This window comes from Giraffa tippelskirchi, chromosome 3 (assembly GCF_054371585.1).
Source record: "Giraffa tippelskirchi isolate mGirTip1 chromosome 3, T2T-mGirTip1v1.2.pri, whole genome shotgun sequence".
Taxonomy (NCBI): domain Eukaryota; kingdom Metazoa; phylum Chordata; class Mammalia; order Artiodactyla; family Giraffidae; genus Giraffa; species Giraffa tippelskirchi.
Window position 1 is genome coordinate 20,037,512 of NC_137277.1, and position 26,279 is coordinate 20,063,790.

Here is a 26,279-nt window from a genome sequence, read left to right on the forward strand (position 1 = left end):
AGTTGACCCTTGAACTGTGCGCGTGTGTTAATGGCAACCCACTCTGGTACTCTTGCCTGGAAAATCCCACGGACGGAGGAGACTGGTGGGCTGCAGTCCATGGGGTCGCGAAGAGTCGGACACGACTGAGCGACTTCACTTTCACTTTTCACTTTTGTGCATTGGAGAAGGAAATGGCAACCCACTCCAGTATTCTTGCCTGGAGAATCCCAGGGACGAGGGAGCCTGGTGGGCTGCCGTCTATGGGGTCGCACAGAGTCGGACCCGACTGAAGCAACTTAACAGCAGCAGCAGCAGCAGTTAGGAGTCCTGACCCCGCTGGCAGTCAAGATATAACTTTACAGTCAGCCCTCCTGTATCCAGGGAACTATACCTGCAGATCATGTAGTCCTGTAACTCGTATTTACGGGAAAACATTCCTGTGTAAGTGGACTTGCGCAGTTCAAATGGGTGTTGTTCAGGGGTCCACTGTAGTTGTGATGCTGTGCAGGGTACCCAGCCAAAGGCTTCCAAAAGGACGTGACATTTAATCTGAATTAAATTGGAATTGACTAGGAGAAGACAGAGGGGAAGACCATTCCTTGAAGAAAAAAATGCATATATGAATACCCAGGAAGGGTAAGGAAAGAGCTGAGCAGGTTTGAGGAACTAAAAGGTCAGGAAGTTGGAGGACAGATGTGTCATGTGAGCCTGGGCTGACCAAGGAGCAGGGCCTAGTGGGTATGTCAAGGGCTCTCATGTGATCCATAAGTGGTAGCAGCTGCTGAATAGGACGGGAGTTATCTTTTTTTTTTAACTTCTCATTTTATGCTGGAGTATGGCCAATTAACAATATTGTGATAGTTTTAGGCACAAAGCAAGGGACTAAGTCATATATATACATGTATCCATTTTTCCCCAAACTCCCCTCCCTTCCAGCCTACCATATAACATTGAGCAGAGTTTCCTGTGCTATACAGTAGGTCCTTAATGCTTACTCATTTTAAATATAGCAGTGTGTACATGTCCATCCCAAACTCCCTAACTAATCTGTACCCCCATCCTTCCTCCCTGGCAAGCATAATTTTGTTCTCTGTGACTCTGTTTCTGTTTTGTAAATAAGTTTATTTGTATAATTTTTTTTTTAGATTCTGCGTATAAATGATGTCATATGATATTTCTCCTTCTCTGTCTGACTCACTTCACTCAGTATGACAATCTCTAGGTTCATCCACGTTGTTACAAATGGCATTATTTCATTCTTTTTAATGGCCGAGTAATATTCCACTGTATATATATATATATATGTACCACATCATCTTTATCCATTCCTGTCAATGGACATTAGGCTGCTTCCGTGTCTTGACTATTGCAAACAGTGCTGCAATGATCACTGGGATGCATGTATCCTTTTGGACCATGTTTTCTCTGGACATATGCCCAGGAGTGGGACTGCAGGGTCATATGGTAGCTCAACTTTTAGTTTTTTAAGGAACTTCCATACAGTTCACAGTGGCTGCACCAATTTACATTCCCACCAACAGTGCAGGAGGGTTTCCTTCTCTAGGACGGGAGTTATCTTCATTTTACATACTGGGAAACTGAGGGCCAGAGAGAGGAAGTCACTTTGAGAAAATCAATGACCAGTAGGACAGCAGGACTAGGTCTAGAACCAGTCTTAACTGGTTCTTAACTCTCAGATGAGTTTTCTTGCCACCATCCCCTGAGAGATGCAACGTTTCATGCTGCTTACCAGCAGGGAGGGGTTGAATAGGGCTGTGTGGTGGCCAGGAGTGGTGGGCCCTTTAGAAAGACTGCACTTTCTAAAAGGATTCTGAGTCCTTTTGGAGGCAGGTGTAGCTTTTACCAGATTGTCAGGCCTGAGTGCAGCTGCTTAGAGACAGGAAAGGGGTCAGGGGAGGGTTGCCACCTCAGTACATCCAGAGGGAATGTGGGAATCCACTGAGCTTACTCTGCCCCCTGCCCCCAGCTTCAGACTCAAGCTATGGTGCCCACGGCCTTGTTCCTGGCTCAGTGGGCAGCAAGTGCAGGAGGTGCAGCCCTGTTCCATTCCACTCAGTTCCTAGTATCAGAGGCTTCTCAACTTTTTCTGGAAAGAAGCTCTTCGACCTGCCCAGAGAGATGGGCCCTCATGGAGCTATAGCTTGTAGCCCCCCAGACTCCTCTCCACTCCAACACCCTCTCCAAATACCTCTTGCTCCAGGTGAGATTCATCAGACTCTCCTCCTCCAAGGACCTGTTTTACCAGCAGTCTGGGTCTTAGGGAATGCACTGCTTGAGGGAACTGAGCTGCAGGTGCACGGTCAGGCTCAGGTTACCTCTCTGTGGGGCCTTCACGCAGAATGGCAGATGGCTGCTGGCAGGGACAGCAGGTTGGGGACACCGTTCCGGGGGTTGGTAGCACATTCACAGCCTAAGCTTGTGGGATGTGTGGCAGGAGCCTCACCGATCAGTCCAGTGTGTCACTGTCTTTCTCATCTTCCCCACCAAGCTGGGAACTCTTTGAGGACAGTAGAGGGCTGGCTGAAGAAAATTAAGGTGCATTGATAGGATGAAATATCAAGCATTTCCTTTTTTAAAAAGTGAGGAAGATGTATTGTTGCTGATTGGGAATATTCTGCAAAGTATATATATTTTTTTAAAAGGTCAAATCACTGGATATAGTACATCCCATTAAAAAAAAAAAAAACATTAAAAGTGCTTACCCTGGGTAGGGTGCTGCTGCTGCTGCTGCTAAGTCGCTTCAGTCGTGTCCGACTCTGTGCGACCCCATAGATGGCAGCCCACCAGGCTCCTCTGTCCCTGGGATTCTCCAGGCAAGAACACTGGGGTGGGTTGCCATTTCCTTTTCCAATGCATAAAAGTGAAAGTGAAGTTGCTCAGTCGTGTCTGACTCAGCGACCCCATGGACTGCAGCCTACCAGGCTCCTCTGTCCATGGGATTTTCCAGGCAAGAGTACTGGAGTGGGGTGCCATTGGGGTGGAAAACTTTATTTTTAGCCATGCATGCTGGGTCTTCATGGTTGTGTGGGGCTTTCTGTAGTTGTGGCAAGCAGGGACTATTTTCTAGTTGTGGTGCGCAGGCTTCTCATTGCGATGGCTTCTCTTGTGGCAGAGCATGAGCTCTGGAGTGCAGGCTCAGTAGCCATGGTGCACAGGCTTAGTTGCCCCAAGGCATGTGGAACTCATGTGCCCTGCATTAGCAGGTGGATTCATAACCACTGGACCACCAAGGAAGCCTGGAAGACTTACTTTTACATTAGGGCCTTTTGTACGGTTTGAGGAGCCACCACAATGAGAAGCCTGCAGTCTCCTTTCTCCTGGGTCCTGGTGTGCACAAGGTTCTGTCTGTGCCCTCCAAGAGTCTGTTTCCCTAGTCCCGTGTAAGTTCTGGTGGCTCTGTGGTGGGGTTAATGGTGACCTCCTCCAAGAGGGCTTATGCTATTGGGGAAACAATGGAAACAGTGACAGACTTAATTTTGGGGGGCTCCAAAATCACTGCTGATGGTGATTGCAGCCATGAAGTTAAAAGATGCTCCTTGGAAGAAAAGTTATGACCAACCTAGACAGCATATTAAAAAGCAGAGACATTACTTTGCCGACAAAGGTCCGTCTATTCAAAGCTATGGTTTTTCCAGTTGTCATGTATGGATGTGAGAGTTGGAATATAAAGCTGAGCGCCAAAGAATTGATGCTTTTGAACTGTGGTGTTAGAGAAGACTCTTGAGGGTCCCTTGGACTGCAAGGAGATCAAACCAGTCCATCCTAAAGGAAATCAGTTCTGAATCTTCATTGGAAGGACTGAACTGAAGCTGAAACTCCAATACTTTGGCCACCTGATGCAAAGAACTGACTCATTTGAAAAGACCCTGGTGCTGGGAAAGATTGAAGGTGGGAGGAGAAGGGGATGACAGAAGATGAGATGGTTGGATGGCATCACCAACTCAATGGACAAGAGTTTGAGTAAACTCCAGGAGTTGGTGATGGACAGGGAGGCCTGGTGTGCTGCAGTCCATGGGGTCACAAAGAGTCAGACACGACTGAGCAACTGAACTGAACTGAACTGTACAGTTTGATCCTTTCACCATGTGACACATTTCATTGCTTTTTCAATTACTGTGTGTGAAACAAATTGTCCACGCCCTCCACTCCTATTTCATCTCTTTTGTTCCTGCCAGCCTACCCTCTGCCCATGCACCCTCCAGATCGCTTGGCCCTCTGCCCTGCCAATCCAGTTGCCTGCTTGGCACAACCCGACTAGGATCCCACTTGCCTTACCTGTAAGGAGGAATGAGTCCTTCCCTGTCTGGCCACCAGGGAGCAGCCCATGCCTAGGCCTTGCCTTTGGAAGGCCGGAGAGGGGAGCTCCAATGCCCTTTCCACCCACCCCGCACTCCTGGGCAGAAAGAGGTGCCATCCTGCCCAGGTCTTCAGTGAGGGACAGAAAAAAGAGACGGGTCCTGAAGGAACCATAATGGAATTGTCCCCTATCTTTATAACACTGAGCAGGCCCAAAGCCACCCTCTCCACACTGTTCTAGGACCTCAAGAGGACATTCACTGATGGGGGCACAGACTCACTCAACAGATGTCTGGGGTCCAGGGATTCCACAAGAAGGGGAATCAGGGTAAAGGTCTAGACTTAAAAATAGGAGCAATGGGAATTCCCTGGGGTCCAATAGTTAGGAGTAAGATCCCATAACCCAAGGGACCAAAAGAGACAACAAAAAAAAGAGCAACAGAGCCACCGTTCCCACCCCCACCCCAGGGCTCCTGGGAATTCCCACTCTCTGAAGGAACCCACTCTCAGGGTTCAGTTCTGGTTGGTCCCATCTTTAGATGGCTGGGCTGGGAGCAGCCCAAGGCCACTAGATCCTAAATCCTTAGCTAATGACCCACTGACCCAGATCTTTTGGGAGGAATTTCTTCCTGGGGAAGTCCTAGTTCCCCCTGCCCAGCCCCACTTTATTGATCTTATCAGGAAGTTTATCAGTTTAAACTCAATTTTTTAATATATCCACATCTTACATATCATCATCCCCCCAAAGAAACCCTGCCTGCAATGCCACCCAGCAGCGAGTACTGGGCGACCACCAATGTATGTTGTCTCTGTAGATTTGCCCTTTCTAGACATTTCACATCAATGTAGTCATACATTATGTGGCCTTATGTCTGACTCTGAGGTCCATTCATGTAGCGTTTATCAATGTCTTCCCTTTTTATTGTAGAATACTCATTGGACAGATATACTGCCTTTTCTTTATCCATTCATCAGCTAATAAACATCTGGGTCATTTCCATTTGGGGCTATTATGAATAATGCCACTATGAATGCTTGCACACAAGTCTGTGTATACATTTTTTTCATTTTCCTTGAGTAGATACCTAGAACTCAAATTTCTGGGTCCTAAGTTAACTCTACATTTAACGTTTTGAGAAACTGCCAGGCTGCTTTCCAACGCAGCTGCACCATTTTATGTTTCCACCAGCAGAAGATGGGGCTTTCCATTTCTCCACATCCTTGTCAACACTTGTAATTGTCTTTTTAAAATTATAGCCTTTTTAGGGGGTGTGATGTCTCCTCAAGGTTTTGATTTGCATTTTTCTAATGACTTACAATGTCAAATATCTCTTCATGGACTTATCTGCCTCATGTTTTCTTTGGAGAAATGTGTATTCAAATTCTTTGCCCTTTAAGATTGAGTCTTCGTCTCTATCACTGAGTTGTGAAAGTCCTACATATCATATATTCTAGATAGAGATATGCTTTGCAAATATTTTCTCCCAGCATGAGGGTTGCCTTGATCTTGCCCTTCAAAGCACAAACGTTTTTTAATTTTTGCTAAAACCCAACGTATCGTTTATCTTCTTTTTATCATTTGTGCTTCTAATGCCATTTCTAAAAACCACTGCCTAACCCAGGGTCAGGAAGATGTACTCAAATGATTTCCTCTAAAATTTCTCTTACATTTAGGTCAATGGTCCATTTTGAGTTGATTTTTGTAGCCCAAATTTGTCGTGTGTGGATAGTATTTTGGCCTGGAGAATTCTATGGACTGTATAGTCCACGGGGTTGCGATGAGTTGGACACTACTGAGCGACTTTCACTTTCACGCAGCTGTACTAACACCGTCTGTTGAAAGGACTGTTCTTTATCCATTGAATTATCTTGGCCCCTGTGTGGAAAACCAGCTGGCTATACCTGTTAGGGTTTGTTTCTGAACTCTCAATTCTATTCCATTAATTCCAAGTATCTATTCTCACTAGGCCTCCCTCGTTGAGTCAGTAACAGGTTAAAAGAGCTCATTTACCTGAATGGCCACTCTCATCTTTCTGACAAGTGGATGCTGGGTGTCGTGCCCAGGCCTGTTCCAGGGCAGGTGGCTTGTCAGGGAGGAGAGGGCTTGAGGAGCATGGCATGAACAGGGTGTTCCTGCCCCTCCTGGAGCAGCAGCAGTTGTCAACCTGGTGCTCACATTCCTGGGCAGCCCCTCCCCTGGAGGTTTGAGGGGGGAGGAATGGAGAGGGCAGGCTGAGAAAGAATGTGGTCGCCTTACATGGCCGTGAGGAGCGAGAAGGCACCCGCCCTGCCCACCCCGCCATCCTGGACAGCTTGTTGGCCCTTGGGCTGCCTGCCTCAGCACCTCGAATTCTCCAGCTGCCCTGAGGAACCAGCACCACCACCACCACCCCCGCCCCGCCCTGCCGGCAGAGTTCCACCTACACCAAGGCCAGAGGCAATCAGGGCTCAAAATAGCCAGGCGGCTGAGCCCTGAAGAGCATGCTTGTAGCAGAGGGAGAGGAGGGTGGGCAGACGCCCAGGCCCCTGCTTCCCCCCCCAACCCCAGCGGTTTGGGTGTGTGGTGCAGAAAAGGGGGTGGTGATGGGACCCCCAAGCCCCCTCCCCCACATGGGTGGTGTCTGCAAAGCTGCCTTGGCTCAGGGAGGGTGGGATTGGGGAGTGGGAAGGCCCCTGGGAAACTTGAGATAAGGTGAGAATTTCACAAACTGTCTGGCCAGGGCCACCACAGCTGTGGCCTTTGATCCCAGAAAAAGGCAGCAATGCTGGCGAAGGGAAGTGGAGGGGATAAGATACTAGATGGGCTCAAGAGGGTTGAGTGACACGGGAGCTGTGGGGACGCAGATGGACAGCCTCCCTGATAGAGTCAAACACACTTTATTCAACACAGGAATGTCTGAACAGAAGGACCTTGGGCAAGATTCCTTATAAAAAACTCTGCTTCCAACCCCCTTGTCCACAGAGCAAAGGTCATCATGTAAACCGCAGGGGCCAGACAGGAGGGGGTCTGCACGCAGGCTGGGTCAGGTCACACTGGCTGGCGGGGGGTGAAGCTAGGGTGGGGTGGATGGCCTGGGGAGTCACTGAGCAGCTCTAAGAAGCTCCCTTAGACGTGTGTGTGTGTGTGGCGGGGGGCTGGCTAATTTAGGGGATCCTCTCGATCACTGAAGGTCTGCGGATCAATTTAGCTGAAGCCGCCAGGGCTGCCATGCCAACACATGATTAAAAGGCCCCAAGATCAGCCTCCTGCTGTGGGGGCGACAGGGGAGGTAGTGCTCAGGGCCATGCAGCTCTCACAGCCACATGCACTGGCAGCCCTGCTGGTTGCCTCCAACCAGCAAATGGTAAATGACATCGACCTTCCCGCCCAGGACCCACTCCCTCGACATGGGGTTGTCATGGAGGTAGGAAGGGGCACTGGTGGGCAGAGCAGGCAGAAATGCCTTGATGACTACAGTTCTGAGACTCATAATTGGGGGTGGGCAAGGTCTCCCATCTGCACCAGGAAAGGGCATCAGTCTGGAACCGCTGCACAGAGGGCATGCTTGTGGCAGGGCCCAAGCATGGCCTGAGACTCAGCCAACCAAGGGAGCCAGTCAGGACCTCTGTCTTGGGTCCTCCCAGCTGTGCAGGTTATGCTGGGTGCTAAAAGGGGATTCTGTGAGGGAGAAGAAGGTGTGAGTCTAGGGTGAGCTTAGGAAGGTGGTGTGGGGTATCTGCGGGCACTCCAGGCTGCCAGGGAGAAGCCGTGCTTGCTGGCGCAGTTGGGTTGAGCCCAATTCCTGATGAACAAACACTGAAGATTAGAGGGGGTGGGTGGAGGACAAAAACACCATCTCCCTGGACCCCTTGCTCCTAATCTCAGTGGGGAGTGTTAAAGAGCACCCCACCCCCAACCAGGAGGGAGAATGGCAGGAGCAGGGGCTCAAAGTCTGGGTGTGGATGGTGGAGGGCCCCTTCCAAGTGCTCTTGGCTCTCGTGTAAATGCACAAATGGGTTCACCACCAGGGGGCAAAGAGTGACAGAGGCCGGAAGGGCAGGGCAGGTGCCCAGGGTGAGTGGGTGTGACTGACCATCAGCGCGCGGCTTCTCTAGAATACCACTACACTACCACACACCAGGCTGCGGGTGGCGGGACACCAGGGGGAGCTGGGGGACCAGGGGGAGCTGGATCGAGCTAAATGCCTCACAGGTGGTTGGGGGGAGGGGATGGGGATGACACAGGTGCCCCGATACCCAGGGATCACAACCATCAGGCAAGCAGAGCACAGCTAACCACTGGGCGGGGGGAGCGGAGGGCAGCCGGGCACACAGCCCTCTGGGGGTTCAGTCATCAAACTTCCCTTCCCGGATGTGCTCAAAGGAGAAAGGCAGGAACTTGAAGCCAGTCCCGCTGTAGAACTTGTTCTGGAACTCCACCCTGGAGAATGGGAAGAGGAGAGTGATCATTTCACAAAAACTTTGGGACTCCACAAAAAGATGGCCCGACCCCAAGTTCCTCAAGTCCCCCTGCTGCCCATGAAGCCCAGACTTCAGCCTGCTTCCAGCCCACGATGCCCAGGGCCCACCCTCGGCAAGGGCGCACCGCACCAATGCACTGACTTAGTCTCAGTTCCTGCTCTATCCTGCTCAGCGGAAAATGTGTATATGCCAAACTCTGCAGAAAGCTGGGTGCAGAAAAGCTTCAGTTGGCCTGAGCCTCTAACAGTGATGGGGAAGAGTCCCCCAGCATATCCTCCTGGCAGGGCCCGGTGTGGACCTCCAACAGAACTGTCCCAAGTGGAGTAGTGTGAGCTCATGTAAGGAACCCTGGCAGGGACCACTGTTCTCTTGTTTGTATCTCTTCTCAGGGGAGGAAGGAGAACCAAGGGTTGAGTGAACAGTGGAGGCTTTCGATTTAGGGGAGGAAATTCCCAGGAAAGGGGGAAGTTAGGAGGGGAAGTCTTCTCAAAGCAATGGCAAAAATATTCTCCAACTACAAAAACATCTGAGAAAGAATTCTTCTCTTGGGGACTGAAAGGAAAAACAGCTTTAGCTCCCTTCCCTGGCAGCTCAGCATCCATCCCTGATGGTCTCCCTGGGCCCTTCGAGCTCTGAGGGGGCAGGAAGGCGTCTACGCCTGGAAGCAGGACCCGGCTGCAAGCTCGCCCTGGACAGCTGCCCAGCGACCAACTCACCACCAAATATGGGCAGAAAAATGCATGATTCAGAGGATAAAATAGCCAAGGAGAGCTGCCCTGAGGAATAGTTTCCACTCAATGCTGTGTGACCCTGGTGGCCCGGATCCCTGCAGCAGCGGGCTGCGTGGGGCTGAGCCAGGCTGTGAGCACCAGGACATTCTCCACCTTCCTGCCTCTCATTCAGCCTTCAGCCAGGGCATTCTCCCTCCAAGACAAAGCAGGAATCAGTGAAAAGGAGGTGAGAAGGGGACTGTCTGCAGTGGTCCCAAGAGGTCCTCAGAGGCCCCTCAGCCCTGGGGCACTGGCTGAGGACACCAACTGCAGAGCCGCCAACTTCATCCCCTGGGGAGAGTAGGGGAACAGGGTTTTCTGTGTGAGCACAAGAAGAGGCAGCCCTTCTACCCGATCCCACATTCCAGGGGCTGTGCCAAGGTCCCCAGAGCCTCCTGACCCCTGGAGAGGTCTGGTCAGTGCCTCGGCCATGCCCCTTCTGAGAGCACGGGATCCAGGAGGGGGTGCTTCAAACTGAAGTCAGTTGCAGGACTCAGCCCCATGTCCCAACACCCCAATGATGAGGGTCCAGCTCCGGAGACCTCCCCTGGGGAATGCGGTGGGGGTGGGGATAGGTTTCGGCTTCTCTCGGCTCTGAGGACTGAATCTTCCACGCTGGGTAGGCTGTGTGTGCACAGGCAACAGCATTTCATGTCATTCAACCATGTACAGCCAGACTGTGGGCAAGTCACCTTGGGGTCTGTGATGTGTCTGACCTCTGGCTGACTCATCACACAGACAGTTCTGATCCAAACTGGCTGAATGGAGAAGCTGCAGATGTGTTCACAGGCACAAGGAGTCAGAGGCAGGGGTCTTTTGCCATCACCCTGCCTGCTTCATGTATATCAGGGGACCCAGGCCTGGGAGCGGGGCACATACATTCTACAGTGTGAGTGGATGGGCGGTCCCTCTGACACACCACCTGATGCCCCCTCGCCCACTAGCTGCCACTTAAGGACTTAGGGTGGTGCCCACCGGGGACGCTGTGGGTATTTCAAGGCCAGCATGGCTTCACTTCTTGGTCGTGCTTGCCCCCACCTCCCAGTACAAAGCTGGAAAGCAGTTTCCTTGCTGGTCTCTTCCCCGCACCACCCCCTGGCCCCAGCCAGGAACTGTGTGCTTCCTGAGAAAGTACAGACATGAAGTTCTCTGTGCTGGGGCGTGGCGGGACCTTGCTGGCTGCCCTGTAAGTCCTTCCTTCTCGGGGGTGGTGTGTGCGTGTGTGTGTGCGTGCGTGTGTGCTCTGCTTGGGACACCTCCAGGGCCTTACCACGCCCCAGGCCACTAAAATGCATCTCCAACTAAGCAGCTGCGAAGAGAGCGTCGGGCAGTCGGGCGGGGTTCTGTCACTCTGCCAGCTCCCACACCTGGCAACGGCCACCCAGTGGCCCGGAAGGACTGACTGGGAGTCCCCGGAGAGAACACACCTGCTACGTGACAGAAATCTTGTTTTCTTGAGTGAACGAAGGGAGAAAGCCTGGGCCTCTTCCCTTCCCTGCTGGGGTGTGGCCGACAGGAGGCAGTTTTAGAAAGACGGTCCCGTCCTGATCTGAGCAGTGCCGGGCCTGCAGCACACAGCCAGCCGATGACCCCCGTTGCGGAGCTGTGAGGTCAGCCCGGGGGGGCTACGTTTCAGGGGTTTTCATTCTTCTGAGCAGCCACTCCCTCAGCCACTCACGGTGTCTGGCTGTGGTGCCACTGCATTCCTTACAAACTGGCCCCAAATCTGCCCCTTTAGCCCCCAGTCTGTGAGTGTGCATGTGGAACCTGCTAGGTAGAAAAGGATGAGGTTCCTGTGAAGGTAGGTCATGGGGCAACAAGTTTTCTGTTCACATCAATCCGGTGTCCACAGTTCAAACCACAAATCACACCCCTGCCTTTGCCTTTTCTGAGGAAGAAAAGACTTTCATTACGGTAGGCAAGAAGGCCACGCTGCGCACAGTCAGTGGGAGGAAAAGACAGACAGATGTAACTCAGGAGACAGAATTAGCAGGTGGGTGCATGAATTCACCTGCGGTTTTCACGTGTCCGTCACCTCCTCATGTCCCTACATGACCCTCAGACTCAAGGTTTATCCATGTTATCAAGTCAGATGTTTTTCTTCTTATTCCCACCAAAGAGACCCAGAACTTGTGTAATGGGGCAGTCCTTGCAGCAGAATCAAGAAAGCCCAGCTGAACACCAGGGGTAAAGTGACCGGTATGAAGATGCCCAGACTGGAAGCCAGGAAAACATCGCAGCAATGTCCCTGCAGCCATTTTCAGCGGGTCCAGCTGTTCCCACCCTTCACAGGATGGTCATAACTCAGAATGCCTGCAGTCTGACTGGACTGAGAAGATCCGGAGATCCTCGGGGCACGTCCACATTCAGCCAGGAGGGGGTGCACGAGCACCAGCTTCTTTCACTCCTTTTTAGCGGCAGGGGAGAACAAAGGCCTCCAGGGATGGGATTCTCAAAGTTGCACAAAGGAGTTTTCACTGCTGTTTTTTTTCTCTTCTATCCAAAATTTCCACTACTAAACAACCACCACCCTGCAAGTATGATACAGTATTTGATGAGCCTATTCCTTGCAAATTACGTCTGTGAGGCATTCAAGTGGTCTCATGTGCCTCCCCCCTTGGGGTCTCTCTTCCAACAGACTGAAGGGAGTGCTTACAGGGGCCCTCCGCAGGGCAGCCCCATCTGCATTTGATCTCAGGTTTGATGCGCCAGGGCACCAGGACAGTCACTTGGTCTGTGCATGATTCCCTACTTAATTGCAGCAACCTTGTCACATGGACATTATCCTCTCTTTTCACAGGAGAGAAAGTAAGGTTCAGAGAGGCAAGTGCTCTCCACAGGGTTGCCCAGGCAGTGCCAGCAGAGCTGGAATTTAAACTCGAGTCACCCGATTCTGCAGCTTGCTCACTCGCCATCTGTCACTTCCTCAGGCTGATTCATGAGGACCTTCACTCAAAGCCCACAGGTGAGCCTGAGGAAGAAGAATCCTTCTGGCAGCAAAGCGCGACCTCCAATTGCCACAGTTCACTCTGGACATCGGGCCCAGGCGGTCCTCCCTGCTCCATGTGGGCCTGGCTCACTGCTCTGACAGGTCTGCTCCAGCTCCTTGACTGCTCCCCACTGACCTGGGGGTGGTAACGGGCTCCCTACTCGGGCTGGAGTCCAGCTAGGTTGGTCACTGTTCCCTGGAGCCCAGCGCTCAGGAGACAGAAAAGTGACTAGGAGAGGAAGGAAGCCAAGAGGGTAAGAACAAGTGAGTCACCACAGGCTGGCAGCACCGGGTGGTGAGGAAGTATGCTGGGGTGAGCGCGCGCTGATAAGCTGAGAGCGGGTAGAGCGCCAGCAGTTGGGCCACTCGGCAGGGCCAGACTCCTGGCTCCCGGTAAACAACAGCTGGGCGGGGAGGGGACATGGGGGAGGAGAGGGCCAGGCCTGAGAAAGCATGGTGTCCTGACGCGGATTCTCCTAAAGGAGCTTTTGAGGGAAGAGTCAGTCCCGGCCACGGCTCCCCCTCCCACGCCTCACTTTCCCCTCTGTCATTTAGAACAACAAAGGACGGAATCTTTGAGCAGGCTCAACTGAAAACAAGTCAGACAAGAAAAAAACAAAGATAAGGGGAGTGGGGAAGAGGTTTCTCAGGTTCAGATTTTAGTTTTCTTCAGGTTTTGAGAAGCAACGGAAAGAGTCACAGCCCTCTCCTGACCCTGAGATCATGAACACTAAAGATCATCTCATCTAGGGAGGCCAAAGGGAGGGGCAGTGAGCCTGTGAGCCCCTAAACTGGCACAACTGTATGCGCACACTTCGGGTCTAAAGCTTCCAGAGCTGATGGACCCAAAAGAGAGGGAGAATCACAATGTAAAGGGAGAAATGGAGACTCAAGGAGGTAGGGTTTGAGGTCAGGTAGCCAGATAAAGTATGGTACGGCCAGTTTTCTGTATAAGCATGTCCCATGGACATCTGGGAAATACTAAAAAAAAATGCTCATTGTTTATCTGAAATCCAAATTTAACTGCTGCTGCTGCTAAGTCGCTTCAGTCGTGTCCGACTCTGTGCGACCCCATAGATGGCAGCCCACCAGGCTCCCCCGTCCCTGGGATTCTCCAGGCAAGAACACTGGAGTGGGGTGCCATTGCCTTCTCCAAAATTTAACTGAGGGCTCTGTAATTGTATTTGTTAAATCTGCCAGCCTTACTCTGAAATTGTGGAATCACAGTCCAGACCCCACAACTCCTCAGCTCTCCACTCCACAGGACTGAGCCACCTCCATCCACAGCCATTAAGAGCCACAGACAACATTCAAGAAAGAAAACAAACAAATCCAAAACCTGCCCTTCTGAAGAGGTGGCTTCAGTGTACCAAGCAACATGCTCTGGAACAGGAATCCCCCTACTCACACAGAGCTGCCGGGGTCCTACCTAAAGACACTGGCGCCATGACAGGATACGGGGACAAGACAAGGGCAGAGTGTGCTCCAGCACCTCCCTGGACTTAGAATCTACTCCACAGCTGCTTTCATTGCTCTGAAGACAGGAGAGAGTTAAATGCCAGTGCCAAACACCCCAAACAAAGACCCCAGAAGATCTGTGAAGCCATAATCAAGACACTGAAGAAGAAGGCTGAACACAGGAGAGCGACTCGGACAGCACCCAACAGGGACTCCTCCCTGGAGGATGGGAAAAGGGAGCTGTGCTGTTCAGAGGACACTTCCTGAGGCTCACTACCAAGTACGTCCTTGGGCATGAGGATGTGAAAGTAGACACTTCCTAGCGTCTTCGGGTTCTGGACCAGTGTAAAACTGACTTCTGTGCAGCTAAGGACACGTCCCCACCCCGGCCCGCACTGCCCCTCACCAGTGTAACCGCAGCGCATGGAGAAAGGCTGAGAGGCCCTCCATGATCAGGAGGATGGCCACGGTCAGGGTGGCGAAGGCGGCGAAGATGAAGAACAGCGCCAAGCCCCCGGCCAGGCTCTTCACCTTCAGGCCGATGTGGATCACCATGGTCCAAAGCACCTCAGACAGCTCTGGGGAGAGACAGGACACCGGTTCAGTTGGGCCGGGGGTGCTGCACGCTGTGCACCTCGCTCTCCATCTCCCCACCGCAGTATGCCCTGCCCCCCGGCTTCCTGCAACCTCAACAGCTAACCTGGCAAAGGCGTGGATCCTCCCAGTGGGATGTCATTCTCCCAGGATTTGGGAGTCCATAATTCCAGAGCCCTAAGGTAATTTCTACTCTCTTTAAGCCCCCACCGGAGGGAGTGCCCAAGCAAGGGGGTCAGGCATGGCTTCTGCCCTGAGAGAAATACACTCACGTGCATGAGCAAGGCTGAGGGCCCAGAGCCGCAGGTAGGAGGCGGTGTTGGAGATGCAGCCCAGGCAGTACTCGATGGTGTGGATGGCCTGGTGCACCATGGTGTCCCCAAAATCAAACTGTCAGGGGAGGAAACCAGACAGCAGAAATGAGGCGGGGAGGGGAGCGTGCAGGGGTCTGAGTGCTGGCATGAATGGCTACCTGGGCTGAGAGCCCCCGATGCTGAATTCCTGGTGGGGACACTTCAGTGGGGCCAGCCCCGGAAATACTGCCTGGCTGAGCCCCCAGCTGGGACACCCCCTGCCCCTCAAAACACTACACTGTAATGAACTACATCTTAATGAGACTCTTCTCAACACATCTGCTTTTTCTCCCCACTAGGCTGTCAGCTCCGGAGTGGGGTGCACGTTGGGGTAAGAGCTGTCTGGCAGCTCTGTTCTGGCCTGACTTCCACCTGTGGAGCCTGAGAGCAGAGCACCTTGCTCTCAAAGAGCCAGGAGGGCAGGAAGGGCTCTTCCCTGGGAGGCGTGTCAGGGGCCAGGCCACCAGGCTGGAAACTACCTGGAGAAGACTAAACCTCTGCAGCCCCTTCTTCTTTTCCCAACGTGTGGCAGCAAGGTAACTCCCTTTTACTTTAGAGACTTCTGAAGATATCAGACAGGGACATTTTGGCAAAGTTTTACAAATTCCTACTCAGGCAGGTGATGAAGGTCAAACAGAACATGTATTGTCTTTTAGGTCTGTTTTCCTCATGCTCCCTTTCTAACGGTTTTCCTTTCAACATCAAAGATTATTTCCAGCATGAGGAGGAAGGGCTGTGGGGCGCTTCCTGTTAGGCCTTCTCAGAGTCCAGCCCTAGGTGTGCTTCCGGGCTTCACTCTCCCAGGTGGCGCCACAGCCTCTGAAGGCCAGGAGGCAGGCAGCCCCTCCCCACAGGGCTCAGACCAGACCCAGTGAGCAGAGGGCCGCTCCCCAAATCGGCTTTCCAAGCCTGCCCTGCCCACAGGTCAGAGTCTGTCTTTCACCAGTTTCTTTCCAGATTCACATGACTTGATCCCCAAAAGATACCAGAAAGAACTGCCTTGTGAAACGGCATGAGGGCAGAAGAGGAGCGCTGGGCTGGCTGGTGAAGCGCTAACAGCCCAGGCCTCACAGGCATGGCCAGTGGCGAGGGGGGCCAGCTCCAACTCGCCATCTCTGGCGATCGCCTCATTTTCCCTCACCCTTATCTATACCCAGAGTATTTCTGGGCTTTTCTTCTGAAATAGGTTCTTGGAAAGTCTTCTAGTTACCCTGAAAACTAGGGTAACCATTGTTACCCCAATCCTGACAATGTTAAGAGCTTTTTGCCACCGCTGCTGGCTGTCGCCCCACAGTCCATGCTCCAAGGAAGGACAGGGTCCCCATCTCCACGGAGTGCAAGGCTTTACTAAGAGCTCTGTGAAAGCAGTGACTGCAGGCTCCCTTAGAACCAGATCCTTTCAGCAATTTTATTCCACTCTGAGTTTCTCCCATTAACCAAAAAAGAACAGAGAAGGAAGAGGAAGCTTTCCTTCCAGGCATTACCCTCGCTTTTCCCTCTTTCACTCCCAACTTCCTACTTTGTAACCTTGGGCAAGTTTTCATACCTGTACACTGGGGGGCGGGGCGGGGGAGATAATAAGTGGGGTGAGAATTAAGTGAGAAACCAGCCAAGCAGTTAGGAGTCTGTCACTGCCCCATGTGAGTCAGCTACGACTGACTAGGAGCCACCGCAGACGCCCTAATTCTCTACCCGCCTCCTGGCCGCCCCACCATGCCTGTTCCTCACCTGCTGCGCCCTCTTAGCTCCACATACCTCCCAGGCTCGCTCCCCTTAGCTCCTGGCCGCAAGGTCTAACAGACATCCTGTGACTGAGCCTCTGCAGCATCTGTCACCATTGCCTTGTCCTCCTCCTTTCCTTGACACGCTCACTTCCTCTTGGTTTTTCTCTCCTGTAGCACTGCCACTTAGGCCTTCAGCGGCCACCCCGGGAGGAGCTCCCGATGGGCACCTCTACTTCCATGTTTCGGGTTTCCAACCAGCTGTCCACATCTCCTCCTGCCACACCGCAGATGCTTCAAACTCCACATCACCCAAACTGAACTCATTGACTGCTCTCCTCTGACCCTCCAGATCTACTACTACTCCTCATCCAATGTCTAACTGGGGGTCACAACTAGAGCCCCAGGCACCTGAACCTGGAAGTCGAGCTTGGCTTCTCACTCACTCCCACTGCCTGCATTCACGAAGGCCCGAGGCCTGCAGCTTTTACTTCCTCCTCCTCTTATTGTTCCCTTCCTTCCCAACTCCCACTGCCAATGCCTGACTTCCCTCCAGGCCTCCCAGGTCTTTCCTGACCCCTCTCAAGCTGTGCCCCTCCCCCACCCAAGATACCTCTACCCTTCTCCCCTAGGGTATTTCCACAATGGTACACACTGGGTTACTTGGCAGCTTCACTGCCCTGTGACGCTCCTTCTTGCCTAATACCCTACTATGGCAGCTGTCTGCCAACCTCTAGTCTTACTTTTCACCAGTCCCTCAACTCCTGACTGTGCTCCAGCAAGCTGAAAACTTGTTTTTCCCCAAAATGTGTCTTTATGGTAACTATACATACTATGGGTCTGCCTTCCCTCTGGCCCTCCCTCCACAGAGGACTCTGGCTTGACCAGGCTAACCTCAGCATGATTCCCTTAGGGAATCCTTTCTAGGGGTCCTCTTCCCCACCCCCACCCCAGAGTTTTGTCAGGTGCCCTCTTCCTGTGTTCCCACAGCATCCTGGGCACAGCTTGATCATAGCATCTGTCACCCAGACTGTCTCCTCAATTAGTTTGGGAGTTCCTTGAAGGCAAGGACTTTTTTTCTTCTCTCAGTTCCTGCAGCACTAAACACAGTGCTTGGCACATGGAGGGTGAATGAACGAATGGGTTGGATGAATGTTATCTGGTGAGATGACGCAGTAGGGAGAGGTCCCACTGACCCTTGCTGTATGGTTACAGCCTTCAAAGATTTCCCAGACAATTGAGGGGCCAGGCTCTGGTTTGCAGCTGGACAGAGCGCCCCCAGGAAGAGGGTCTGCTGCCTCCACCTGTGACGTATTTAGATATCTGAGACAGTTATCTGAATGTCCTCACTACTTATGATGCTATGGGAAACAATCTCTGAGGGAGTCGGGGGTGGGGCCAGAGACTGGGAAGGCTAAATTCCAGTCCATCTTGTTTGCATCTCCACTCCCCTGGGACAGGGCTGCATATAAGAACTGAGCTGGAGGCACTGGTGCTGGAGGCAGCCTTACTGGGAGAGGGCTGGGCTCCTCACTGATGTGGACGGACGCACTCCCACCTGGCCCTTCCAGGCGGCTCAGCCTGCGGCCATGCACAGAGGAGTGGTCTGGAGGAACAGAAGCTCCCAGATGCCAGCCAAGGAGCCTCCTCGGCCTTCAGGAAGACCGAGCACTGTCTGCTTTCACACAGAATAGCAAAGCCTTTCCCATTCCCATCCCACTGCCCCCTTAGAGAGGACCAGGAAAGCCATAAAAGGGAAAAGGTCACAGGTCTGGGTATTTCAGAGAGAAATTTGGGGAGAAGATGCAAACAGTGCAGCAACGCCTATTAAAAACCCAATTCAAAATGTGTACATGGCTAAGTGAATTAGGGCCGAGCTAGAAGGCCTTCTAGTCTGGCTGTGGCCTGAACATTTAGCCAACTTTCTTTCTACTCTGTTACTCTCTATGTGTGGCTGGGATAATATGAACTCCTTGCGTGCAGATGGACTGTTTTTTTCTGGGATGGATCCTAGAGGCAAAGCCTCCTTTTGAAAGCTGTCTATCTTCTAACTGGGTCACGTGGAGGTAAAGGTGACCCCCAACAAAGGTCCAGCATTCTCACTCCAAGCATCATCAAGCCGATGAGGGCAGCAGGAAGAGGTGGGCTGCATCTCAGGGAGGAAGGGTGAGCTTTCCCATAAGCACTCAGAGGAGCAAGGAGGAAATGGTTACCCCCAGGGCAGAGCGACTATACATAGCATCACAGAGAGGAAGGCAGAGGCCAACAGGGTTTAACTCCCAAGGGGAGTCACTTCAAGAATGCCAGTGCAGACATTACTTGCAGCTCCTTGTAAAGCCATTCTCAAGGCATTAGATCAGCAAAGTCAATGAAACAGAGACAGAGGTGACTGACATGAGATGCAGTTAATGGAGATGAGCTTTTTCAGAACACAATTCACAGACTGGTTAGAGATGGCCAGTGAGATGCAGGGTACACGGGTGTCACGTGGGGCCCCAGGATGCGGCAGGGACAGCAGAGTGATGACAAGGATGGGAAGAGAAGCCCCAGATAAACATGAAGCCAAAGCCAGCTGGTTTCTTACCACTTCGTCCTCGGTAGGCTTGAAAACACAAATTTACACTTAGTGGGAAGCCACGCCACACACAAGGTCACAAGTCATGAGCACAAGGCTACTCATTGCTTCTTGGTGAGGGTGGGGGACCGTGAATGTTAAATGTTCTAACATGTTAGAGACAGGCCTCCTCAGCACAAACAGAAAGCAAAATCAGCAGTGCTTGGAGTGCTGGTACTTATTTTGAAAAGGCATCCCAAGCCTTGCCATTTCTATTTTAAAAAAGTCATACACATAGTAGACGCGGTCAGTCATACTGCACAGTTCAGTCCCCTGGGTCTCCAATTCCTATTCTTTATGCTTTAAAAAGAATATAGTGGATAGATGAGATTCAAAGTTCAGCTCAGAGGCTTTGTGGTACAAATGGTCAGGCAAGGAGACCAGTTTAAAAAAAACTGAGCTTGGAGGTGGTGGTTTAAGGAAAACTCGAGCATGTTCAGACTTCACCCTCTCTTTAAAAAGTAGGCAAATAACCCCTTTAAAAGGCTCACAGAACATGTCTGCCACAAGAGCACATTAGTGGAGCAGGACTTCAAAAATCCAGTGACTGAAATTCACACGGGAACCAGTCTGAGGAGAGGCAAGGGATGAAGGGGCCACCAAAAGTGGCCAGGTTTCTGCTGTCAGAGCTGGGGCACTGGGGCTGGCTCTGCCTCAGTCCGAGGAGAGTGGTTAGTAACTGATTCACGCACAGGGTTACTGCAGGCCTCACGGAACTCAAGAAGCCGGACAACAGAACAAAACTGCTGCAGGCTCAGCAGGCAACACCTGGAGTTAAGAGCAGGGGCCACTGGAAAAAAGCTGAGGGGCCCTAAGAGGTCCAGAAGGCAGGTGGATGCTCAGTATTAGTATTTTCGTCTTTCAAGGAGCAGAAAGGAGTGAGGCCACTTGGGGACACAAGACTAGGGCTGACCCGAGATGGGAGGAGAGGAAGCCCACACCACTGATCTTACCTCCTCCGCGTCCTCTGAATGGGTGGAGAGCTGGTCATGCTGAATAATCTCAGCATCCTCCTCTGTCGGTCCGTTGCCCACCCTGATCCCACCAAAGTTGAGAGTTCCCTACACAGATGAACAGAAAGAGTAGAATTTGCCTGGGCTTTAATGTGACATTCTGTGATGTGGGGAAGGGCGATGGTTAGTATATACAAACCTCAGAAAAGCATATATTCTAACAACAAAAACAAAACCCACTGATGGAACAGCTAAGTAAAAGCAAGCCACTATTCCCACCCCAACCACCTCTGCCCAGGCCCAGCCCGAACTACATGTACCACCTCAGTCTGATCAGAGGCAACAAGCAGTTTCTGCTGCACCAAGAGACACCAACCTCGCCTCGGCCAATGCCAAGTGAGAATCCTGCTTGAGTGAAAAGCTTAATAGGAACAGACTCTCCTAACAAGGGTGGCTCTATCTGTAAAGGCTTCAATGACCTAACTTTTTCTGGAACTAAAGATTACACTTTCTAAGAGGGAGGGGAGTCAGATGACATGGTGATTGCAACCTGGTCGGCTAAGATTTCAACAGGAGCCCGACAGTTTCAGCAACCTCTCCCCCAAATGTACTGGGTCCTTGTCCAGGAACAAAGGACTTTCTAGGTCACAGAATGGGGAACAAAAGCTTAATGTACATTAGCTTGCAGCTAGAGAATACCATGTTAGGCTCCTGTCCTTCAGGGGAGGACTCAGAGTGCTAACACAACTTTTTCACAGGCACGTGGGCAGATGCTGACTAGGTGCCTGCTGCCTCTCACTCCATAGGCGTGTTGAGCAGGGTCCCCAGGACCAGAATTTCTAAGTCAGCCTGATCTAGAAAAGTTTGGGCTTATTGAGGCAAGGGGATTCTTTGGGTACAAAAACCAGGCAGAACTGGGGTTAAGTGTGGCAGATACCAATTAGTGCTAACCTGCCACAGAGTGAAAAGGAACCAAGGAAAGAGCTCTGAGACCTACTTCATGTGGCTGCCATCCAGGGAGCCAAACAAGGCAAGAGTTCAAAGACTGCTCTCCTGAAAAATGGCCTCCAAGCAGCACCACCAACAATAGGCAAGAGGTTTGGGACAGCCGCCCCAAGGTCCCCACTCGCTGCTTCACCTCTGGTGTGCATCTCTGACCACAGCATATGACCACCGACCCTCCAGGTTTGGGCAGATTCTCTCTTTTCTTCTAGTAATGGTTCTCACATGTTCGTCAGAGAACCAGTTGTATCAAAATCACCTTGAAAGCTGCATTTCATTAAATAGACAGTCTCGAATATCACCTCTAGAAATGGTAAATTTAGTAGGTGTAGGGTGGGGCCTGGAAAAATCTGTGTCTTAAAAAATATCTCCCCAAGGACAAACTGTATGATCGTTTTGATTGTCTATCAAAATTGAAAAGGCGTGCCCCCCCCAAAATGCATGCACCCTTTGAGACAGTAAGCCCGCTGCTAGGAACATCTATGCCTGTGAAGTTTTATCAGGATACAAGCACAAGGATGTTGTAATACAACAGCAAAGAATTGGGAACAAGCACCAGAGCCATCTATAAGGGGATGGTTACATAATTTTAGCACATCCAACAGACAGTCCTCTGGACTGCTGAGCAACTCTAAGGGTACTGTGATGAAACAATAAGTCCAAGGGCAGAAGAGTGCTACAATTTAAAACCCAACTGCTACTGTGTTTTAAATATATATACTTGTACATACGTATATACGTATTTCTATCAACAGATGACAGATATATGCTGATATTGGCAGAAAACAATTTAAAGGCAAAATTCCCCACTTGCCAACAACAGCCTGGAGGAGGAGGTGGGAGAAGCTTCACCGTCAGTACTGTTTGCAGCCCTAACCAAATGCACCTATTGCTTTTCGTTTTTCATGTCAGGAGGGGGTGGTCTGGGTCATGGCATTATGGGCAATCTCTATGTCTTCCTCCTCTTCTCTGTTCTAACACCTAAGAAACAAGTTCAAAGTTCATGAGGTGATTCTGATGTGTAGTCAGATCTGGGAACCACCCCGGGCACCTCCAGGTTGTGTAACTATTACACTTGATGACCCCTGAGAGGCGGACTGAACATACAACACAAGTGTACACTCTGCAGCACCTTCTGTACCACACTGGTGACAAGACAGGACTCCTGAGTATCCTCGGGTGGGTCCTTGGGTCAAGGAAGTAGGCTTTAGGGCCTAAAGCAGAAAGTCATTTCTGAAGTTTTCCCCAACTAGCAAATGAAGTGAGGGGGCAGCCAGGTTAAACCTCCCAGCCAGACACAAATAAGTGTCCCTTCAGAACAGAGGAAGTGTGAGTTACAGGAAGGGAGATGAGACACACACATCAGCAGAAAGAAGAAAAGAAAAAATGGAAACTATGATACACTGCTTACAGACAACCAAGAGGACAGAGGACAGAAAAAAACCAGATCTGTGTTCACATCCTCAGCTCTTGGGGTCGAGAGTCAATGGCCCTCGTGACGGAATGATCATCCTGGCGCATTCAGGCTGCCCTCCAGAATCAGATGTTTGGGTAAAGAACCAGTGGGCTACGGAGTCCCTCCGAATGAGCAGGCTTCCCAACCGGGGACTTTTAACTTGGACAGTATCACAGAAGAGGATGCTAGATTTAAAAGCATCAAGACTGATGCAGCAGAAGCACACTTTAAACTAAGACTAGAAGAAAGAAGAGCACATGGGAAGAATGCCAATACATGGACAGTATGTGCTTTAGGGTGTTGTTTTCCCCTCTCATAAAAGAGAGTAAGTCCCCATTTGAAAACAATTTTAAGCAGCCACATTTAAATATCTTCTGAGCCAAGATATCAGCCTTTTTAGACTAGTTCTAGAAGAATAATTAGTTTTTGGACTTAAAAGGATGAGGAACACCTAACTAAGTAAATGGTCACCATCTAAGTATTTCATTTATTTAAAAGAGTATGATGCCACTAGAATACAATAGAACATGAAGAACTGCTACTGGTGAGATTTCAAAAATATTACAGATTCATTATTACCTAGAATAGATTGGGCTAATTTGGTATTAGTGCATTATAAGATTTTGGTTAAGAGATGTTTTAAGGACAAATAATGAAATGGTTAAGGTTCAAAGGCTGTCACTGAATCATGAGCTAGCATTAGAAGAAGGAAAGATTGAAACAGAAGATGATTTTGTTATTACACCAGGTGGAAAGTACACGAGACACATGGTAGGGAGGAGGTCTCAATGAACAGCTGAGGTTGTGAGGGCTTCTGAGTCTCTCACAGAAAAGGAGACAAGTACAAGCCTCCACCGGAAAAAGAGTAAGTCACAGCTAACGTGGACCAAATGTCCAAGCATCACTTTGAAGCAGATCTTGAAAGTGGAGGGAAATCAATTCAAGAATCACAGAGATGTTCTCACTCCACACTAAAAAAAAATCATCCAACACAGGGTCACAAAATACACGCATGACAATGGATGAGTCCAAGAGCTGCCCTCTTGGATTAAGATGATGGGCTTGGAGAGGGTATGACAAACGCCCTGCGTTCACAGACATGACTGTACTTATACACTGAATGGAAACTTAGTGGACCAGTAGTAAAGATGACACCAGAATCTGTTCCTAAGAGGTGGAGGTTTTTTCTGTCATCGTCTCAATGAGTAACAAGGACATACTTCCCAAGAGCACACATGGCCCATGCTCTCAACATACTTAAAAAGAATTCTGCTGCACTGTTTGCCACCTCTTTAAACAATATGTGATGGTTTGTTGGATTTAATTCACTCACTGTTGCAGCTGCTGCTGCCTCTAGTCCCTGTTGGCTCGGGGTTGGGCTGACTGGGGCCTCCACAGGTTGCCCTTCCTGATAGCGAACGGGAGAAAAGAGGAAGGGAGAAGGAAACAAGAGAGGGAGGGAGTGAAAGGGGAGATGAATGGTGGGCACATGGAAGGATGGAGATGGTCAGAAAAGGGAGAAGGACGGTCTGGTAACTCAGCTGCTCTCCAACAGGAGTAACAATCTAACAGCCGTATGAGAGTCATGCAATACGATCTTTTAGGCTTTACCAGGCAATGTAACAAGTAAGCATTATGCAATGCCAGAAACGGATATTTGGCAACTTAAGTGTGTGTGTGTGTGTAATTCAGATGCACACATACATAAAGTAAGCACAAGTATGGATGCTGCTTTTTTAAAAAGAAAAAACGTCAATGTGCTTTAAACCAAATCTTTCCCTACACCGGATGTTTTGGCTGGTGAAAGTATCACGGTCGCATTTTAAAAGAAAATGTCTTGGTGTCAGCCCTGTGGTTGCTCAGGCAAACCACATGAGTGGGTTAGCCGTCTGCAGCTCCAGCAGCCTTGCTTCGGCTGATGCTGCAGCGAGACGGGCCCAGACCTGGATTCTGCTGAGCACAGCACGAGCAAAGCTCCATCAGGAAAGGTGAAAACTATGACTTGTTCTTGCCACCTGGGCTACTCAAAGCTGAATATCTGGATGTCTGAACAGCAATTACATGTTTGTTTTTTTCTTTTCAGCAGGTCCAGGGCTCATGCTGGGATACAACACAAGTGCATTTTAAGAGAATACAGGTTATGCACAACTCATTACATCCAATGAGGAATTGCATTGATTAAAAAAAAAAAAATCTGGTAACTTTCAGCAACAGAAATATACCCACCAAATGCTTCCTCCTCAAATACTGATGGCGAAGGACCAGTGGTTTAAACAGTAGCATCCAAGGGACACACAGCAGTGCAACCACTACCAGGAAACACTGAATTCCTTTCTGCAAAGTAAGGAGGAAAAGGCACATTGTATTAGTCAAACGTGCAGTTTCCAACTCTAGCATAAATTTCCCCTAAAATAGTTCTTTCTTACTGATCTAAGAATAAAAAACATAATCCAGTTTCTCAAAATAACTAGATGCTGCAGCAAAGCCCAGGATTGTCCCACAGGATGGGAGTTATAAATTCTACTCTGCCTGGATACAGAAAATTACAGTTGACTCTCCCAAAGAATGAGACTGGGTTGAATTTAGATCTGAATGTGTGGACTGAAAAGGAGTTTTAAAGGCTTCTTTCAGGTCACAGAAACATCTGGCTTCCTGACCTAGGATAACAACCTGAGAAAAGTCCACCTCTAGATTGACGCACCTGTCCAGAATACAGCATTGAATTACCAGAGTCCCCGTAGGAAAAGAGGAACATATTTATGAAATGGATCAGAAGGCTTGGTGCTTTCTCTGATGTCTTAGCATTGTAGGCTGTCCACTTGTAAAAAATAAGGATAACCAAGTAGCCAAACAAAGAGGTCATGAAGATTATTTCTGGAATAAATCCAAAGTAGATATTCAGGGGCTTCTTGAAGTAGCTAAAAAGTAAGACAGAAAAAAATGTTAACAGTGAACAGACCCAGGGTCACCTCATACCAAGTGGACTGCTCTCCCTAGACTTTATACCTAACTTTCCATCAATTCTGTGTTTATCATTTTAAGAAGCGACAGCCAGAAGCACTGGAGGCAAGAAAAACAGGCAGGATTAATGACAACTTCCAAACTTTTGAGCCTTGAACAGCTCCAATACCATCCCCGTCAATCCCTTGTGAGAAAGAGATGGGAAAATCAAGTACCTTCTGAGACTACAATTCACAAATTTATGTGAGTTACACATCATAGGAAAAAACATAACTTCCATTTTGATGAAAATTACACAAGATGTTGTGTTTTTTTAACAAAGATCTTGAGAACGATTTTATGTTGTTTGGTCAGTGGCTCAGTTGTGTCCGACTTTTTACAGCCACATGGACTGTAGCCCGCCAGGCTCCTCTGCCTATAGGATTTTCCAGGCAAGAATACTGGAGTGGGGTGCCATTTCCTACTTTAGAGGATCATCCTGACCCAGGGATCAAGCCCTTGTCTCCTGTGTCTTCTGCACTGGCAGGCGGATTCTTTACCACTAGCGCCACCTGGGAAACTCATACATTGTTAAGGGACTAATATTAATAAGCAAGCCTCATTTGAAGAAGTGAGATTTTTTTTAAAGGCACTTCTTTAATACAGAAC

General features: G+C 50.2%; 1 protein-coding gene and 1 long non-coding RNA gene across 23 annotated transcripts in view; one reads left to right on the plus strand and one right to left on the minus strand.

The window, feature by feature from the left end:
- Window positions 1–7,160: 7,160 nt before the first annotated feature.
- The window catches only part of ATP6V0A1 (ATPase H+ transporting V0 subunit a1), a 54,835-nt gene continuing 35,716 nt past the window's right edge, over window positions 7,161–26,279 (minus strand). For 7 of the 22 annotated variants that reach the window (XM_081577528.1, XM_081577525.1, XM_081577523.1 and 4 more), the window contains 6 exons: window positions 25,372–25,588; window positions 24,897–25,004; window positions 14,844–14,961; window positions 14,384–14,555; window positions 8,639–8,719; window positions 7,161–8,081 (listed from right to left, as the gene is read on the minus strand). In XM_081577528.1, the coding sequence (XP_081433654.1) occupies window positions 7,994–8,081; window positions 8,639–8,719; window positions 14,384–14,555; window positions 14,844–14,961; window positions 24,897–25,004; window positions 25,372–25,588 (784 nt within the window). In that variant the 3' untranslated portion in view covers window positions 7,161–7,993. Of the gene's footprint in view, window positions 8,720–11,414; window positions 12,749–13,157; window positions 13,235–13,275; window positions 14,597–14,781; window positions 14,962–19,229; window positions 19,248–20,212; window positions 20,321–24,003; window positions 24,079–24,896; window positions 25,005–25,371; window positions 25,589–26,279 lie in introns of those variants that run through there. The other 15 variants (XM_081577520.1, XM_081577518.1, XM_081577519.1 and 12 more) reach the window with 9 other exon arrangements.
- LOC145541337 (uncharacterized) lies at window positions 13,720–16,197 on the plus strand. The gene is made up of 3 exons (XR_014078939.1): window positions 13,720–14,753; window positions 15,224–15,460; window positions 15,871–16,197. It is a non-coding gene; the product is annotated as an uncharacterized LOC145541337 (long non-coding RNA).